Consider the following 20358-nt stretch of genomic DNA (forward strand, 5'->3'; position numbering starts at 1 on the left):
AAATAAATAAATAAAAATCTCGGGTTTTCCGAGGCTCTGTTTTTTGATAATAAATAAAAACCCTAAAAACGAAGAAAATCGAAAACCAATATCTGTAATAACTTATGCAAAACTCAATGTAAAGCCGTGACTCCTTTTGAGCTGATCTAAAACATGTCAAAACATAAGAACAAAAAACAAAAACCCAAAAAGACGTTTGTTTAATTGGAAAAAAACTCAATTGAAAGCAGAATAAAGCTAAATAAATGTTGTAATTTCCAGGGCCAAGCAAAACAAAATAAAAAATGAAATAAAAAAAATATTATAGTAAACAAAAATAAAAAATACCACAGAATTACAAATATTTAATTTATGGAGTTTGGTAACAGAAATATTTCTACTAAAGGTAAGTTTATAAATAATAAATATTTTTGACAAAAGAAATCTACTTCTTTTAATATTTATGTTGTATTTCTTAAGGTGTCTGTACATTTCAGGAAAAGCGTGACAAAATATCGAGAAGATACAGCCCAGGGCCCAAAATAAAACACGCTTTTGAATTGAATTTGAATTTTTTGCTTGATTTTTTTTTTTGCCGGCGCTTACATAATAAATTAAACATTTATAATAATCAGTACAATAATTCCATTGTTAATGTTTGTTGTTTATTGTTGTATTTGTTGTTTTGTCGGTGTTCCTTGATGAAATCTGTATAGGTTATAAACTAAAACAAATTGCAAACAGCAAATGCAACGAGTGCTTGCACTTCACCCTCTCTCCTCCAATCATCTCTCTATATACAAAGCTACAAAAAACAAAAAAAAATCAATTGAATTTATTATTATTTCGCGTTCCCCCTTCGATTTAGCTATTATTTAGGGTTAACCTTTGGTTACAGGAGCGAATACAGCGGATACAGATACGGATGCGGATACAGATACATAGATACAGCACAGACAGCAGATATGAGAGCAAAGGAGGGAAATAGAAAATGAGTAAAGGAGAAAAAGGGAGCGAGAACTGGAGAACTGAATTGCTTTCAACTATTGCACTATTATATTATTATCGGATGTGTATATATATATGCATTATATATATATATATATATAGAACCCTACAGATACACGTATATATCCCTATGTACAGTTGGAGCCTGAAGTATCTGACTTTGTTGAACACTTTCCATTGCCGCTGTCATCAGTCACCACCGCGCCAGGTCTGATAGCTCGCTCTGGTTGATGCCCCTCCTCGTGGCCATGCTTGCTCCACATCCGCCGTATATAAGCTCGCATACGAGCCACTTGCCGAGCACGATCGTCGACCTAGAGCTAACCTATTCCGATTGAGCCTGGCCTCTCCAAGGTCCGGATAGGCGGGCATTGATATTACCTCGGAAACAGGCCGAGACTCCAGCTCCAGCTCCTCCTCCTCCTCATCCTCCCCCTGATCGTTACGGGCTACGGCGGTGGGCTCATCGTCGAAGCCATACCAACATCACATGACCATGATTTGCAGCGCCACTCATTGATCTATTGTCCGGTAGATGCGTCTCTGTGGCTCGGGTGTATAATGGATGCGGGTGCGAAAGTGTTGCGGTGATCCTGGCACGCTCTCCGAACCGCGACGCGGTGGCGGCAACGGTGGCGAGGCCGAAACGTATCTGAAAGAGACAGAGACAGTGAAGAGGTATGGCATCAGCACGATTCAGAGAGAGATAGATAGCGGTCCCCACCTTCGGTGCAGCAGCGGCGATCCCCCACTCAGCTCCAACAGATTCTTTCGCAGCAGCAGTGGTGATTGGCCCCGATTATAGCGCGGCGGCGGATCCGGACTGCGGTGCCTTCGATCCAATCCTGCCAATATGTGAGGACTGGGCGGGGTGCTGCTGCTGGCATAGCGTCGCAGGAAGCTACTTGTTCCACCGCCACCGCCGCCACCGCCAGGCAGCGGTTCTGTCGTCGGCGAGGTGCTCTGACTCGTGTTGCTACTGCTGCTGGCCGCCGACAAGGTGCGATAGTAATAGGACTTGCTATTGCCACCATTGTTCACAATGCTTCTATACGCCGGCGGCTGGGGTGGCTGCAGTGGATGAGGCTGATGCTGATGCCCACCACCACCACCACCACCACCACCGGCTGGCTCCTGCTCCTGCTGATCCAGGCTGGCTGTGGAATTCAATTGGGTTTTAACATAGGTGGCAAACTGCCGCTTCATGGCGCCGGCGAGTGTGTGGAACCAGCCTGTGTGTTCGGTTGGTTGTTTTTGGATGATCAATAGAGTGATGATGAGTGATGATGGTTCGTGATCAGTGCGGAGTGCAGATTGTGTGTGGGTGTGCGGCAAACGAAGAGAGAGAGAGAGCAAGGAACAAAACAAAAAAATGGAAAAATAGAAAAAATGGAAAATGTTTGAGTATAACAAGCAAACGGAAGGTGAAATCAATTCAATATGTGGTAAAACAAGAAAAGCCATTAAGCAAATTGATTCTATTGTATATTCTATATGAATAAAATGCTTTCTAGATCTCCTAGGTTTCTATTCTCACCCGCATCCTGCTGCTCCCTGCTGTATCCATCCAGGCTGCTGCTGCTTGCCCCACTGCTCGAACTTTGACCCAACAACTGGCGACGTGCATAGAGCTTGCCCAGCTTGCTGGTATTACCACCAGCTCCACTATAGTCTGCAGTGGTTTGTAATTGCTCTGGTGATCTGGGCAGGAGTGTGGGACTGGGCAAGGGTTGATACTGCAGCTGCTCGCCATTGCCCACCGAGCCAAAGTGACCAGCTGACACAGCTCCAGTGCCAGGAAGTCCTCCTCCTCCTGGTCCTCCTGCTCCTGAACCTGTCGAAGGCGATAGACTGACAGCTATTTGCGAGCATGTTGACTGCGTGGACGACTGACTAGATGTGGAGTGCGTAGATGGCGGCGGCGCCACATAGTTGCTGTGAAAAGGATTCGTGCTGGTGACTACTACCGGCTGCTGGCGTTGCTGCTGCTGCTGCTGCTGGTACCGCTCGGCGGCCTCCTTTTCGCGCAGTTGGTTCTGTTGATGGTAGAATCGTTGCAGCACTAAAAGGTTAAGAGTGTTAAAGTGAGTCTGGAAAGCGTTTTAGCAAGAACTTGAGGGTCTTACCTATGGGACTCTGATTGCCTGGTTGCACGCGAATAGGTTGCTGTTGCTGTTGCTGCTGCTGCTGTTGATGTTGCAGGTTTGGCGGCGACTCTACCTTGCGCTGCATCAATGGTGAGGGTGTGACAAGGCCCAGATTGAGGTTGAGGTTCAGGTTAAGGGTCTGAGGGGCGCTCGTATTGGCATTAGTACTACTATCACAGCTGTCGTGGGCTACGGACATGCAATCCGAGGCTGGCAGGCGCCATCCTGTCGTGGTCGTTGGTGTTCCAGGTGAAAAAGCCTCCTCCGGCGGCAGTGGTATTGTCTTTGCGGCTGCTGCTGCTGCTGACGATGATGATGATGATGATGGTGATGTTAATCCATGGCTGTTGTTGTGTTTCTTTTGGCTAAACGGCGATGTGGTTAGATTGCGTAAAATTGTTTGGCCAATGCTACTGAACATGGACTCCTTTTTGGGACTCTCATCGTTGTATTTGTAGTGGGAAGAATGATGGCTTCCATTGCTCAGCTTGCGCTGCATGAAGGGCGATTTGCGATAGAACTTATTAAGATCATTGCCCGTTGGCGGTGACAGGGGGCTGGGGCTGCTGCTGCTGCCATTTCCGCTTCCGTTTCCGCCAAAGCAATTGGTAGTTGTTGCTGTTGGTGTCGTTGCTGTCTTCGCTTGAGGTAGTTGTGTGGCTGATTGCATGAAATACTGCGACTGCGATTGCGACTGCTGCTGCTGCTGATGCGACTGCTGCTGGTAACTCGGTATCTGCGAGGGTTTTATTGTCTTCTGTGGATGATTCTGCACCTGTCCCGGCGCCCTGCCATACGGTGTTGCTAGAGATCCGCCACCAGCCGCCGTTGCCCTGGAATCAATGAAGAAGGCATGAGTTTGATTCGAAGGATTTCTTCTGTTTCGATTACCAATTAAATGAGAGAGCACACTCAAATGTACGCCAAAAGGCAGAAAGTAGAAGAGGGGTGTGTGTAGAGGTGTGTGTAGGGGTGTGTATGAGGAGGAGGTGTGTGAATATCCGGGATAGCTGGGAAGGGGACGGGCGAGGGGTACATGTATGTATATATGTACAAAGATTGACAGGCGCCAAGGCAACATATCTAAACACATTTAAATGAGCTCTGTGTGGTTGTGATTTTGTATTTACAATGTCTGGTGTGGTGTGTGTGTTTGCTGTGTATGGTGTGTGCTGTGTGGTCAGAGATCAAGCGACAGGTAGAAACAACAATAATAAACAAAAACACTGATAATGCGGCCTTAAATGTACACTTTAATTAAAGAATTATTGAATGCAGTATGATATCCGCTTAAGAAACACAGCCAGAGTGAAAGCGAAAGGTGATGAACTGCCCGAGGTCCCTTTTTAAATTGATTTTTTAAATTTATATATAATTTACGATTAGAAAAACAAGAAAGGAAGCTAACTTCGATCAGTAAGTAACTCTGAACAGTAAGTATCTATGATCAGTAAGTCACTATGATCAGTATGTATCAATGAACATTAAGTAACATAATCAGTAATAATCTATGATCAGTAATTAACTATGATCACTAATTAACTATGATCAGTAAGTATCTGCGATCAGTCAGATCAGTTACTAACTTTGAACATTTGTAAACAATGACTTGCAACTTTTGTAACACAACACTTTTCTGATACTTGGCCGGCAGCAGTCACTTCGTTCCGGGGATGTTTGAACCAGTTGGGAATCATATCCACAGGTGTGCGAGATTTGTTTTGGGGCAAATTTAAAGCTATTTAAATGAAACTATGGAGTTATTCGTCTATATAATTTTACCAGTATATTAATCGGACCATGGCGAATCGGTCGACTATATATTTACATATATATAGCTGCCATAGGAATAATCGGACGATTTATTGAACTATGAGTAGTAAGAAACTATAATTAGCAATTGACTACGAGCAGTAAGTATCTCTGACAACTAATTAACTATGATCAGTAAGTATCAATAAACATTAAGTAACTCTGAACACTAAGTATCTATTACCAGTAAGTAACTATGATCAGTAAGTATCTGTGATAAGTAAGTACTCATAAGCAGCTACTAACTTTGAACACTTGTAAACAATGACTTGCAACTTTTGTAACACAACACATTCCTGAGACGTGACCGGCAGCAGTCACTTCGTTCCGGGGATGTTAGAACCAGTTGGGAATCATATGCTCACTTGTGCGAGATTTGTTTTGGGGCAAATTTAAGAGCAAGCTATTCGAATGAAACTATGCAATTGATCTTCTATATAATTTTACAAGTATATAAGTCGGAGCATGCCGAATCGGTGGACTATATATATATATATAACTCCGACACGAACGATCGGAAAATTGAAGAAATAAAATTATGAGCAGTAAGTAACTCAGAATAGTAAGTATCTATAATCAGTAAGTAGCTATAAGCATTAATTAACTCTGAACAGTGAGTATCTATGACCAGTAAGTAACTCTGAACAGTAAGTACCAATGAACAGTAAGTAGCTATGATCACTAATTAACTTTGACTATGAACAGCAAGTATCTATGACGTGTACGTAAGTATAATCAGTTACTTACTTTGAACACTAATAAGCAATGACTTGCAATTTTTGTAACACAACACATTTCTGATACTTGGCCAGCAGCAGTCACTTCGTTCCGGGGATGTTATAACAAGTTGGGAATTATATGCACAGATGTGCGAGATTTGTTTTGGGGCTAATTTAAGAGCAAGCTATTTGAATGAAACTATGCAATTGATCTTCTATATAATTTTACAAGTATATAAGTCGGAGCATGCCGAATCGGTGGACTATATATAGCTAACATAGGAACAATCAGACGATTTATAGAAATATGATCAGTAATTAACTATGATCACTAATTAATTATAAGCAGTGAGTAACTCTGAGCATTAAGTAACTCTAAACAGTAAGTATCTATGGTCAGTAAGTAAGTATGATCAGTAAGTAAGTATGATCAGTAAGTAAGTATGATCAGTGAGTATGTATGATAAGTTAATAACTTTAAAAACTTGTAAACAATGACTTGCAACTTTTGTAACACAACACATTTCTGATACTTGGCCAGCAGCAGTCACTTCGTTCCGGGGATGTTATAACAAGTTGGGAATTATATGCACAGATGTGCGAGATTTGTTTTGGGGCAAATTTCAGAACAAGCTATTCGAATGAAACTATGCAATTGATCTTCTATATAATTTTACTAGTATATAAGTCGGAGCATGCCGAATCGGTGGACTATATATAGCTGCCATAGGAACAATCGGACGATTTATAGAACTATGATCAGTAAATAACTATGACCAGTAATTAACTACGCTTAGTAAGTTTCTATGAACATTACGTTACTCTGAACAGTAAGTATCTATGACCAGCAAGTAACTATGACCAGTGAGTAACTCTGATCAGTAATTAACTCTGAACAGTAAGTATCTATAATCAGAAGTATCTTTCAACAGTAAGTCTCTTTAGAAAGTACCTTTGACCAGGAAGTATCAATGCAAATTAAGTAACTCTGAACACTTAACATAACTTTGATCAGTAGGTAACTTTCGACACTTATTAACTTTGAACACTGATAAACAATGACTTGCAACTTTTGTAACACAACACATATCTGAGACGTGACCGGTAGCAGTCACTTCGTTCCGGGGATGTTAGAACCAGTTGGGAATCATATGCTCACTTGTGCGAGATTTGTTTTGGAACATATTTAAGAATAAGCTATTTAAATGAAACTATGGAGGTTTTCGTCTATATAATTTTTCTAGTATATAAGTCGGAGCATGGCGAATCGGTGGACTATATATGTACATATATATAATATATATAGCTGCCATAGGAACGATCGGATTATTTTTTAACATAAATATATACATATATCTGCAATATAAACTTCGGCGTGCCAAAGTTAGCTTCCTTTCTTGTTTTTATGACAAATCAAAACTAAAAGACTCATAATTAAGCTAAAAATTCACTTATTTCGATTCGGTAAACAGTTTTGTTCCAGTTTTTATTAGATCAATAAATCTGCATACTCAAATTACATTTTTAAACCATTTAAATTTTCGTCGATTTTTTTAGAATGTTAATGATGTAAAAACGGGTTAAAAAATATTGAAAAAAAATTTCAAAAACTTGTTTCTCTGCTTTATGCCTAGAAAGATTCGTCTGTTAGTGCTGATCAAGAATATATATGATTTATGGGGTCTATTTATTTTTAGGCTATTTCAATTTTCGTCGATTTTTCAGAATGTTAATGTTAAATCGGCTTAAAAAATATTGAAAAAAATTTTCAAATTTTTTTTTCTCTTCTTTATGCCTAGAAAGATTCGTCTGTTTATGCTGATCAAGAATATATATGATTTATGGGGTCGGAAATTACTCCTTCACTGTTTGGTAAGTTTCTGACTAAAATTATTATACCCTGCAATGGTATACAAATACGGTTGATATGATCTTGAAAATGATCTTGCAAAACTATAATAAATACATATTAAAGAAACTAAAGCAGCTTGTCAGCTAAAGACATTTTGAAAGCATAAATAAATTCTTAAAAAATAAATAAAGCCATTCTTTTAGTAATTTTCAAGATTTACTAACCCATTTTTAAACTTAAGTATAGAAACATATAAGACCATAAAATATTACTTGAGGTTGGCTTGTAGCTTAAGCATAATAAATAAACTTATAAATAAATAAATAATAAAATAAACAAATATAGAATATGAAATTACCTTTTTTTGTGTATGAGCAGTTCTAGATGGGTAAATAAACAAAAATTGGAAAATAAATGTAAAACCAAAACCAAAAGCTTAGGCAAAGATCATGCACAGGATAAAACCAAAAACCAAAGGAATATCTAATTTTCCAGGCTTAGAAATTAGTTTAAAATAAAAATTAGCAAAGCGTGGGCGTGGTTTTTACAACAATTAACGATTAAAACAAAACAAAAAAAGTAATTAGAGGGCTAATAATAATATGAATAGGAATAATAAACTCGTCGTACTTACTGAATTTTACTTTTAATTGGGAGGAGTTTTTTTTATTTTATCATTATCATTTGTTGTTATTATTTGACTCTTTTTTGTTGGCTTCATATATATGCAAATATATATTCAGGTCTATATATATAATGATATATATATATATATACATATGTATATAGAGTTGATTGTTTGCTTTGTTTTTTTTCAGTTTATGTCTCGGATATTGGTTGTTGTTTATGTGTTTTGGTTTTTGTTTATAGAGCTTTCTTTCTTTGTCTTCATCATTTTCATTTTCGCTTGCTTTTTATAATTTGTTTTGTTTGTATTTGTTTGTTGTTAGATTATGTTTTACTTTTTATGTTTTGTTTGCTTCTTTGTCATATTATTGTTTAAGAAATGGTATTATTATTATTAGGAATTAGGTAACCTACAAAAAATGGTAATAAAAAAGGTGAAAAAAGGAAAATAAAAACATTGCGCACACACACACTCAAATTACAAATTACGAATTTAATTTAAGTGGAAATTAAATGCCAAATAAAAGGTAGGAATGTATACGTAAGAAATTTATATGAAAATACTAATTTTTTTTTTTAAGAGGAAGAAATGGCTACAAATGGATAGTAGGGCTTCTAGTTAAGAGAGAGACTTTACAGGACCAAAAGGAGGAGAGCATGCATGGACTTGCCAAAGGATAAACCCACCACTAAAGGAAAATCAGTTCTAGAAAATCCTACTTGTGTAAAAGGAAAGAATATCTATTATAAGTATGTAAAAACAAGCTGGTTAATGAATCGATTGCCCAACCTGTAGGTCATATTGGACAGGTCAAGAGATAAAATTCCTCTATTTTACAATTATTTTGGTTATATCAACCAGAATAATCTCGATTTATCGCATAAATATTGCTACTTTAAAATAAGGATTTGAATATTGTAATAAGACGCTTCTTACAATAAAGTTATTGTTTCAAATTGAATTGTAAACCGTATTATTACTATAAAAACAATGTCTTGTCTGATGTACTTTAGGTGATATGGACTTTCTCTAAGTGTAGTGAAGAAGAAAAACAAATAGAAGACATGCCAAAAGGATACAACTTAAATAAAGAGAGAGAGAAAGATTATTTGTAGATTTAAAGAAATGAAGTAAAACAAAGCAGAAAGGAATAAAGGGAGTAAAGATAAAAACAAGCAGGTTATATATTTATATATATGTATATTAGTTTGCTAGCGACCTACGATCGGGCTTAGTTGAAGCTTTCCCAGCTTTTCCTTTCTCCTACCTGTTGGACTCACAGAAGCGCAGAAAGCAGAGAGAGCGGAGAATGGAGAACGAAGAACGGAGAATGGAGAACGGAAAATGGAAATAAAAAACAACTGAAGGAAAAAAGCACACTCCACACTCAAGCACACTCACCCACCCACACAGACACACACACTCTAACCACTCACACACATCAGCAGAGAGAGAGGGGGTCATTGGGTCATTGCTATATATTTGCAAAGGATGTGGTTCTAACTGAATCTGTCAAAGATCCCTCACTCTCACCTCTTGAGCGTGGTATCGCCACCATTGGCACGATGCCGATTGTCGACGATGCTCTGAAACCAATTGGGTACATCTACTTTGGCTATTTCATATGTCCGGATAAAGGGCTGGGCCAGCAGTTCCGGATACTTGGGTCGATCCTGATGGTTCTTTGTGAGGCTGCAAGCAAGGTAAATAATTCCATCAATAGATTGAAGCACATCTGCTTGTGAGTACTTACCACTTCTTGACGAAATCGCGAAACTCCTGACTAAAGTTAAAGCCCTCACCGATGGGCAGGCACGGTGGCTCCGAGTCCAGCACCTTGGTGAGCACCTCAAAGTCCGTGTTGCAGCCCTCATATGGGGATCGCGCTGTGGCCAGCTCCACCAGCGTTATGCCCAGCGACCAGACATCGGCGCGAATGTCGTACTTTGGTTTCTTTGGATCGATGCGCTCTGGCTGCGGGGGAGAATAGGTAAATAGATATATCAATATCATATTGGAAATGTAACCTTTCGAATTTGCATCGATCTGTGCAACAAATTCTACATAAAATTGATAATAAACGTTGCGATATATCAAGAAACAGTATATGGCAACGATATATAATCGACTTTGCATCATTTATCGTTACACTATTGAAATAACATTGATTATTTCTTAAGAACACCAATCAAAGACTAACCGCCATGTACGCTGCACATCCCGCAGAGCGTGTGTTCGCCTTGGAGTCCACCAGGCGACCGCTGATCCCAAAATCACAGAGCTTGATATTGCCACGCTCGTCGATCAGTATGTTTGAGGGCTTCACATCACGATGGATGACCCCATGCTTGACTTTTAGATACGACAAGGCATTGACCGTCTGCGAAAAATAGTATTATTAGTTTCAACTCTTTATATCGAAAGAAATCATCATTAACCTACCGCCACTGTGACCTTGCCCAGTATCTGCTCCGGCACGGGCTTCTTTGAGAGCTTGAGCAGCTTGTCGAAGCACATGGACATCAGCTCCATGCAGATCCAAACATCCGGATCGCGTACGAAGCACCCCAGGCACTTGACAATGTACTTGCAATCGTGCGACTTGAGCACCACATCCAGATCCATCAGAATGCGCTTATTCTCCTCGGCGTTCCCAGTGCGACGCATCTGCTTGACGGCAATGATCATGTTGCTGGACAGATGCATCATTTTGACCACATTGCCGCTGGTCCCATTGCCCAAATCGCCCAGGTGCTTCAGATCATTGATATCCGTGGGATATTGCCGTCCATTGATGTTCAGCTTGCCCGTCTGCTCCATGATGATCTTAAGCTTCTTGTCCGTCTCAGTCTCCGACGGATGCGACTGTTGCAGCAGCGGCAGGTTCATGTGACGCGGTCGGTGATAGATACCGCTGGCTGGAAGGTGACACGGAAACCAGGATGAGCATTTTATTCAACTAATTTTAGCTGTATTATAAAATATAGTGTTACTAGGGCTTTAAAAGGGTCTATTTCCTTGACCTTCAATTTATTTAATATCAATATTAATATCTTACTATTATATCTCGTTATGCAAACTCATAAAATCTTTATCTAATACATTTTTATCTATTAAATTAGAGCCTAGCGAAAAACTTATAAATTAAGTAAAATTTCTCGAATATATGTATATATATATATATTTATACCCTTGTAGGGTACTATAATTTTAGTCAGGAGCTTACAATACAGTGAAGGTGTAATTTCCGACCCTATAAATCATATACATATATTCTTGATCAGCATAAACAGACGAATCTTTCTAGGCATAAAGGAGAGAAACAAATTTTTATATTTTTTTTTTTCAATATTTTTCAAGCCATTTTTTCCTCATTAGCATTCTGAAAAATCGACGAAAATTGAAATGGTTTAAAAATGTAATTTGAGTATGCAGATTTATTAACCTTTTAAAAACTAAAACAGAACAGCTTTCCGAATCGAAATTAATGCAATTTTAGCTTAGTAGTGAGTTTTTTAAACATTGATTTGTTGAAAAAATTGTCATTTATAAATATCAAAATATCGACTAAAAAATGGTATTTTAATTTTAGTTAGAAGCTTGAAACGAAGTGAAGGAGTCATTTCCGACCCCATAAATCATATATATTCTTGATCAGCATCAACAGGGGAATCTTTCTAGGCAAAAAGGAGAGAAACAAATTTTTGAAATTTTTTTTCAATATTTTTTAAGCCGTTTTTTACATCATTAACATTCTGAAAAATCGATGAAAATTGAAGTAGCTTAAAAATGTAATTTGAGTATGCAGATTTATTAACCTTTTAAAAACTAAAACAGAACAGCTTTCCGAATCGAAATTAATGCAATTTTAGCTTAGTAGTGAGTTTTTTAAACATTGATTTGTTGAAAAAATTGTCATTTATAAATATCAAAATATCGACTAAAAAATGGTATTTTAATTTTACTCAGAAGCTCGAAACGAAGTGAAGGAGTCATTTCCGACCCCATAAATCATATATATTCTTGATCAGCATAAACAGACGAATCTTTCTAGGCATAAAGAAGAGAAAAAAAATTTGGAATTTTTTTTTCAATATTTTTTAAGCCGATTTAACATCATTAACATTCTGAAAAATCGACAAAAATTTAAATAGCCTAAAAATTTAATTTGAGTATGCAGATTTATTAACCTATTCAGAACTAGAACAGAACAGCTTTCCGAATCGAAATTAATGCATTTTTGACTTAGTAATGAGTTTTTTAAACATTGACTTGTTGAAAAAATTGTCATATAAAAATATCGAAATTCGACTAAAAAAAAACGGTATTTTAATTTTAGTCAGAAGCTCGAAACGAAGTGAAGGAGTCATTTCCGACCCCATAAATTATATATATTCTTGATCAGCATAAACAGACGAATCTTTCTAGACATAAAGGAGAGAAACAAATTTTCGAAAAAATTTTGTCAATATTTTTTAGGCCGTTTTTTACATCATTAACATTCTGAAAAATCGATGAAAATTTAAGTAGCCTAAAAATGTAATTTGAGTATGCAGATTTATTAACCTATTAAATACTAGAACAGAACAGCTTTCCGAATTGAAATTAATCGATTTTTGTCTTAGTAGTGACTTTCTTAAACATTGATTTGTTGAAAAAATTCGCATATAAAAATATCGAAATATCGAATAAAAACGGTATTTTAATTTTTGTCAGAAGCTCGAAATATATACATATATATATATATATTCTTGATCAGCATCAACAGACGAATCTTTCCAGGCATGTTGGATAAACAGTACAATTAAAAAAAAAAAATTCTAAATTTTATGAAACATCGTTAAAATTGTCAAAATAGGAACCCAATTATTAATTTATCGATTTGAGTCCACTGTGCCACGTGAATGTATGGATGGGCGAGTGCGTGTGGGTGGTACGGTAAGGTGTATCTGTATGTGTTTGCAAGACAGAGATAGAGAATTAGAGCGATTTTGTTTTCTGTTTGCAAAGTTATTTTTCACTGACAGAAATTGAAATCAACAATTAGCAACTACAACAAAAGGCAGTCATAAAAAAATAACGCTATTTGTAAACATGCGAAAGAGGAGACACGTTGGAATGGGGCGAAGAAGAAGGAGAAGGCGCAGAAGAAATGCGAAACCGAAAAACAATAATAACAACAACGTAAGCGTAAACGAGAGCGAGCGAGAGAGAGAGCGGGCATATAAAGACATTACTCCGGAAATGCCAAAAAAAAGTAACCAATAAGCCAGGCAGCCAGAGAGAGACAGGGAGAGGGAAATGCAAAGAGTGACACGCACACACATGCACCCAATAAATAAATAAATAAATATAATCAAACACTTGATGGGTCCATGGAAAGCCAATACGAAAGTTTATCAAACTAGACGTAAACATGGCAATCCGACGAGGGTTTTAATCATAACAAATATGATGACATTTAAAACAGGACAAAAACATTATTTGACTCGGAATTAATGCTTAGTTTTGCTTAATTATGTTTATTTTCCCTCGATTGGTATCGATTTACCATAGAAAATATAATTTAAATGGCTGAAAATGCATATATTTGAGATCTTATTGGAAGCATTTGTTTTTCTTATTTCAACTGAAATTAATACTTTCCTTCCGTTAAAAAATATGTTGATAAATATTAATTTAATGTCCCCAGAAAGAAATATTCGAGGTGTTCTTGAGATAGCCAAAATTTAGTTTTTACAATTTATATATATTAACAAAATAACAATAACTGTCAACGATTTGTTATAATAAACTAAATAATATATGGAATAAAATTATACAAAGTTTTTAACGAAAGAATTATTTGTTTTTCTTATATATTTATTCCCAGTTTTCAACTTATTTATTTTTATTATTTATATTTATTAGGAACTCAAAGACTTACTATAGTCTTAACTATATATTAATATTCGTGGTACTTTTTTTTATGGGATTTTGGAATTCATGGAAAACTTCTATACCTGGAATTTATTATCTAATCAACTTTTGTACTCAACTATTGAAAAACTCATTAACATTTTATAAACCTTTTCTAGGTGCTCTTTTAGTACTAAACCAGGGGGAGAATTCGTGGAAAACTCGGTCACCTGCACAAATTGTTGTTAATCTTATCAACGATTTTTGGCAACTGCCAGAAGGAACCAATTTTCTGAACTGCGCCTCTTTGGACTTATCGAGTGTTTAATTCCATGTGATGCTAGGATATGCAGGATTATACCTGCCTTCCTAGGATTACAAAATGTTTTAAAATATACCTAATAAATAAGGATACTGATGATAGATCTTATTGAAACTTTACTTTCGATATATGTATGTACATTTGTTAGTAGCAAAGCATAATTCCCTTATCCTTCCACCTGACATGTTTTATGTTTAATCTTATCGACTTTTGACCATGCATGTCTTTGATTATACGAAAACCCATTAAGGTGTTACAATTTCAAGGTGAGATTTGAGGGAACCAGTGTTTAATGTATTAAATTATCTGCTATATAATTGTGACTTCCACTGTACCCTTATGGTATTTACTTTTTGGCCACAAACGAGTTAACTTCCCGAACTTGGCCGCCTGTCCTGCCCTGTCTTATCTATGCAATCAGGGGGAAAAAACAATGCAGTGAAAAGTCTGGGGAATGGTGGGTGGTGCGGTGGTGTTTTGCTATATATTTTCGTGCTGAAACAAGAGGGGATTATGAGCAGCTGTTATGCAGTCCGGGGAATCGATAGCGGTTGCCCTTTGTTGACGGAATTCAAATGCTCAAAAGCCAGTGAAGAAGCGAAACGAAACGAGCATTTCTCTTATCACAAGCCAAACACAACAGCACACACACACATGTCGTCGCTGCCTATTGGGCTATGACAATTTATTAACAAAATATTGACACAAAAGCGCAGAAAAGATGGGTCTGTGGCTTGCGGTTGGCGCATAGGCGGCATAGATATTTATATATCTTTTTTTTTGTGACCATTTTTGGGGATCACGACTTTTCTCAGACCTCTTTTATTACCACTACCATTTACAGTTGTGGTCAAAATAATAGTTATAATAATATAAAATTGTAAATTCAATTTAATTCAGTACCTAATTAGTAATAGAACCTAGTGGCTACTATCCCTCACCCTGGATAAAGGGCTTCAATGCCATTGTTTTTAATTATTTCCCCCTCATTTCTTTAACTTCTATTAAAACTTGACACCATAGTCATTCTGTTTATAAACAGGAGCTTCCTGGTAAAACCTTAGGAAAATGATTGTTAATTTTAAAATAGATCTCATAATGAACTTCAGGGAATTCTACAGGTTGTCATATTACTGAACATAAGTTCAAGTTTTACTTTTAAATATTAGTTTCTAAATGTTTGAGGTTTAAATAGTTAGGAATTCTTTGGTGACATATTCTTTATTCTTCCTTTTTATGTTTCGCAAAAGATTTCGAGGTTACGATCATTGGTTTAGCAAGCTTTCTTAGTGAAGATATAACATTTATTTTACTTTCTTCAAAATATGGATATATTTATTTAAAATATTTATATTCTTCGCGTTTTCCTTGAAGAAACCTAATGCCTAACCTCTACGAAGAGCAACAGACATGATGGGTTTTTCCAATCTCGAAAGAGCGGCGACTCTGAGTGTCATCCTGTGCTCCATCCATTGGCAACTTTATCCAACTTTTGTCTTATAGATATTCCTTCAGGATGCTATCACCTTCTAAGGTTAACCTTTTCTGGGGCAAATGATGGTGAAACCCAAATAACACTTTCCTTTCCCGCTCCCCAGAGATCTAAGTCTAGTTATGTAGGACTTACCAATGGGCAGACTGGGCGTGGGGCGAGGACTCCTGGTTTTGGGCGGGACAAAGGATCCACTAAAGGTGCCCGTCGTCGCCATCGCCGAGGAGGAGGAGGATGATGATGGAGCCAAAGCGGCGGACGATGCGGCGGCGGAGGAGGCAAACACGGATGAGCCAGCGGCTGCTGCTGCTGCTGCTTGCGCTGACTGAGGAACTGGAGGAGCTGGCCGCTGGGCTATGCTGAGGCCGGCGGACGTCACGGGCGAGACGGCGGACGCAGATGTGGATGCAGTTGCGGGTGGTGGTGGTGGAACACGACGCGTTTTGGAGAGAACTATCTGCTCGTGGGACTCGTTCTGGGCCTGGAGGGCCGCCTCCAAGGACTGCAGGCGGCTGCCAATCGTCTCGAACTCAATGGTCGACATTTTGCGCGCTTCTTATATATATATTTATATATATATATTCAATTATTTATTATTGTTGCTGCACTTTTCAAGCCGTTTTGTGTTGTTTTTGTGTTTCTTCTCTTTTCGGCGAACACTTCTTCGATTTTTTCACACAAACACCGACACACACACACACACACGCACGCACACTGGCACTGTCGCTGGCGGGGGAGGGTGCGTGTGTGCGAACCGTTTTGTTGTGCCCTCTCTGACAGAATGTGTGTGTTTGTGTGTGGTTCTTGTTGTTGCTGCTGTTTTGTTATAATATTTTTTTTTGCGGGACACTCACACACACGCTTTTTGAACTTTCCCACTTGCACAAATAGCGGATAGCTGGATTTTGTTGTTGGCGGCCACACAAAACACAATAAAAAAAAAACAAAATCGAAAAAGGAAAACACAGTCACTGTGACAGAGAGGGACACAAAACACACACACACACGAACAGCGCTCTTTTTCGCTCTCTTAGCAGTAGCAGTGGTAGTAGTAGTAACAGCAGCAATGGCAACAACAACTCGCAACGTTTTTTCGCTAATTTTCGCTTGGCACACACGAAGAATTGAGCTTATGGATTTCTACTCCTGCGCTCGGTTGGGTTTTTGGCCGCGGGCGGCGGAATCACTTGCACAATTCTTGCACTTGATTTTGTTCGATTTGCGATTTCGCGTGTACAATAGAGGTGCAAAAACATCGATGAAAACATCGATGCATCGATGTTTTTCCAATTCTCTTAATCATCGATATTTTATTTGACCATCGATGTCTTTGTCCCGTCACTAACAAAAGTAGATTAATTTAGCTATTTCTGTTAGAAACCAAGTGTAGAGCCGTTTTTTACAAAATATTTGCAATTTATAAATAATTTGAATTCCAATTTTTTTTATTTATTTTTCCCATTAATGTTTTTCAAATTGGAAAAGTATATTTTAGTATATTTCTGTCAGCCCTGGAGGTACAACTTATCGTTATCGACGCGGTCACCCTGGTTATGTTTTGTCTCCTTTTCTTTCATTGCTAGAAACTAGTGCTGCCACCCATTTCAGATAGATTCTTTGCGAAAAAGCTAAAACAAGCTAAATATTAAAGTTAAATAAACCTAAACCCGAATGTAATAATTATTACTTGACATATTATTTTTTACACAGACTTGATACAATTAAAATCTATATTTATCTAATATAAGCTGTGGAAAAAGCGAGAAAATTAGAGGCGCAAAAACATCGAAGTTTGACACATATTGATAAACATTTATTGATATAGATTATTAAGCATGTCCGGGCTAAGGCTTTCTAAAAACATTGCTTCATGTTTTACTATGCCACATTTAAATATATTGTGGTATTTTATCAATTTGAATGAGATAAAACATTTTTTACTAAATCGAGTTCATACTATCGCTATCGAGATATTTCACAGTTTTCAAACGAATAGAGAGTGAGACTTAAAAGTTTCAAAAATAATTAACCAATAAACTGTCTTAATAATTAAAGTTTTTAAGAGAGCATACTGTAAGTTTTAAGAGCATTCAAAACTCCCTTGATAGTGACGGCACAGAAACATCGAATGTTGAAAAAAAAAAACATCGATGACTTAGAAAATTCGAAAAACATCGTTGTATCGATGTTTTCATCGATGTTTTGTGCACCTCCACAGAAAAGGCAAGAAAAGCGTGAAAAGCGAACAGAAAGCGAAGCGGCCAAAACGGGAAAACGCGAAAGGCTAATAGAGCGAAAGGTGCGCAAAGCGAAATGAACACAAAACACGCGCCACCGACGGCGGCTCGTATTTGATACCAAATGTGGTAAAAATAGCTGAATTAAGTTCCGCCATCCACAGAATCGGCGCCACACACAACACAACCCACCCGAGGAGAGGAGCGAGGAGCGAGGAGCAGAGCAGAGACCAGTGCCGAGAACAGATCATACCCACGCCAGCCGCCATGTCCAAACGTCCGCGGCCAATGCCCATTTCCATCTCCAAAGAACCAGAGCAGGCAATGTAAGTTACCTACCCTACGGCCCCCTTCTCCCCTCCCTGCTTCTGCTCATTGCTGCTCCGCTTGGCCCTCACAGTGTACCGCCGCGCAACCTGGACTCTAGGGCCACCATCCAAATTGGCGATCAGACCTTTGACATCGATGCCGATAGCCTGGAGAAGATCTGCGATTTGGGACGCGGCGCCTATGGGATTGTCGAGAAGATGCGGCACCGGCAAACGGACACAGTGTTGGCGGTGAAGCGGATACCCATGACTGTCAACATCCGGGAACAGCACCGCCTGGTCATGGACCTGGACATATCGATGCGTTCCAGCGACTGCCCCTACACGGTCCACTTCTATGGGGCGATGTATCGCGAGGGCGATGTCTGGATCTGCATGGAGGTGATGAGCACGAGTTTGGACAAGTTCTATCCAAAGGTCTTCCGCCACGATCTGCGCATGGAGGAGAGTGTCCTGGGCAAGGTAACTAGCAATAGTTTCGCTCTATTTATATTGTATATCGATGTGTTTCTACTGTCCAGATTGCCATGAGTGTGGTGAGTGCACTGCACTATCTGCATGCCCAGCTGAAGGTGATCCATCGGGATGTCAAGCCCTCTAACATACTGATCAATCGTGCCGGCCAGGTCAAGATCTGTGACTTTGGCATCTCAGGTGAGGCTTCGCTCACTCTCTCTGTCTCTTCTATGTTTCTCCTGTGCTTATCTCTTTCTCTCTATTTTCAAGGCTACCTCGTGGACTCCATTGCCAAGACCATAGATGCCGGCTGCAAGCCGTACATGGCCCCGGAACGCATCGATCCGCAGGGCAATCCGGCGCAATACGACATCCGCTCGGATGTGTGGTCGCTGGGCATCAGCATGATTGAAATGGCCACGGGCCGGTATCCATACGATAACTGGCGGACGCCCTTTGAGCAGCTGCGACAGGTGAGCCAGTTTTCACTGATATATTTCTTGATTTAGGAGCAGAAACGACTTTCCTTGAAAGCCTATTAAATAAGGCACCATAACTTGGACTCGGTATCTATCCGAGAACCGTTTCCAAAATGCTGCAAACAGCGCTGTTAACTTTTTGTTAAGATTATAGAATAACCTACATTTCCCCTCCAGGTGGTCGAAGATGATCCGCCACGCTTGACGCCCGGCACCTTCTCGCCGGAGTTTGAGGACTATATAGCCGTTAGCCTGCAGAAGGAGTATACGGCGAGGCCCAACTACGAGCAGCTGCTGCGGCATAGCTTCATTGTGGAGCATCTGCAGCGCAACACGGACATTTCAGAGTTCGTGGCCAGGATACTGGACCTGCCCGACAACCAGCAACCGGCGCAGTAGGGTTTTTCAGCCCGTATCCCATGTAAATTGCCGGCGTCTTCTTCTAAAAGCATGCATTTCGTACATGTGCGTGTGTGTCCTCCCTACCTCCCCCTTTCCCCCTACCCTTCTAAAAATAATAACAAAAAGGAAAATCAAAGGAAAAGCAAAAGAAAATCTAGAAGATCATCAAGTTGGAAGCAATGCGTAATTATTAAATTTTAAGTGAGAACCAAAAGCAGATGCAGAACAGCAAAATACCTGAAGAAGCAACATGCCACATGCAACATGCAACCTTTCGCCTTGCAAAACGCTCAAAAATAACATAAACAAACCGAACGAACCGTCGTGCCTCCCCAGCTGGCGATGCTGCTGATGTCTTAAAAACATAAAAAAGAAAAGGTTTAAACATTTAAATAATTAATTATATATATGATAAAGATGAAACGTGAATAGCTTAGACAACAAAGCCAGCAAGCAAGCAAACAATGAATGTAAAAATGCGCCCACTAAAATCTAATGGTAAATTGTCAACCTTTTTGAACACCAAAATAGCCGAACAGAAAGTGTAACTGTAATTATAATTGTTTAACAAATATACATTACGTGAAATAGCTAATTA

General features: G+C 38.7%; 2 protein-coding genes across 5 annotated transcripts; one reads left to right on the top strand and one right to left on the bottom strand.

Moving 5' to 3' along the window:
• Nucleotides 1-539: 539 nt before the first annotated feature.
• On the bottom strand, nucleotides 540-17129 carry hep (hemipterous). Of its 3 annotated transcripts, none has more exons than XM_020951824.2 (9): nucleotides 15993-17129; nucleotides 10588-11063; nucleotides 10346-10525; nucleotides 9899-10119; nucleotides 9679-9837; nucleotides 3114-3967; nucleotides 2525-3049; nucleotides 1712-2144; nucleotides 540-1639 (listed from the first exon to the last, which is right to left on the bottom strand). In XM_020951824.2, exons 1-9 carry the CDS (start codon nucleotides 16399-16401, stop codon nucleotides 1501-1503), a joined length of 3396 nt encoding a protein of 1131 aa, XP_020807483.2. In that variant the 5' UTR covers nucleotides 16402-17129; the 3' UTR covers nucleotides 540-1500. The 3 variants fall into 3 exon arrangements, with proteins under 3 accessions (XP_020807483.2, XP_020807481.2, XP_086683710.1); XM_020951822.2 differs by having other exon boundaries at nucleotides 1712-2219; XM_086827584.1 differs by lacking the exons at nucleotides 9679-9837; nucleotides 9899-10119; nucleotides 10346-10525; nucleotides 10588-11063; nucleotides 15993-17129 and adding an exon at nucleotides 8152-8554.
• Nucleotides 17130-18014: 885 nt separating this feature from the next.
• lic (dual specificity mitogen-activated protein kinase kinase lic) lies at nucleotides 18015-20355 on the top strand. Of its 2 annotated transcripts, none has more exons than XM_020951798.2 (6): nucleotides 18015-18156; nucleotides 18259-18420; nucleotides 18495-18885; nucleotides 18945-19077; nucleotides 19150-19352; nucleotides 19536-20355. In XM_020951798.2, exons 2-6 carry the CDS (start codon nucleotides 18362-18364, stop codon nucleotides 19755-19757), a joined length of 1008 nt encoding a protein of 335 aa, XP_020807457.1. In that variant the 5' UTR covers nucleotides 18015-18156; nucleotides 18259-18361; the 3' UTR covers nucleotides 19758-20355. The 2 variants fall into 2 exon arrangements, with proteins under 2 accessions (XP_020807457.1, XP_086683728.1); XM_086827602.1 differs by having other exon boundaries at nucleotides 18016-18156; nucleotides 18234-18420.
• Nucleotides 20356-20358: the final 3 nt, after the last annotated feature.

The sequence above is a fragment of the Drosophila serrata genome, unplaced genomic scaffold (assembly GCF_035046125.1).
Source record: "Drosophila serrata isolate PLE 108 unplaced genomic scaffold, ASM3504612v1 contig_176, whole genome shotgun sequence".
Lineage (NCBI taxonomy): Eukaryota > Metazoa > Arthropoda > Insecta > Diptera > Drosophilidae > Drosophila > Drosophila serrata.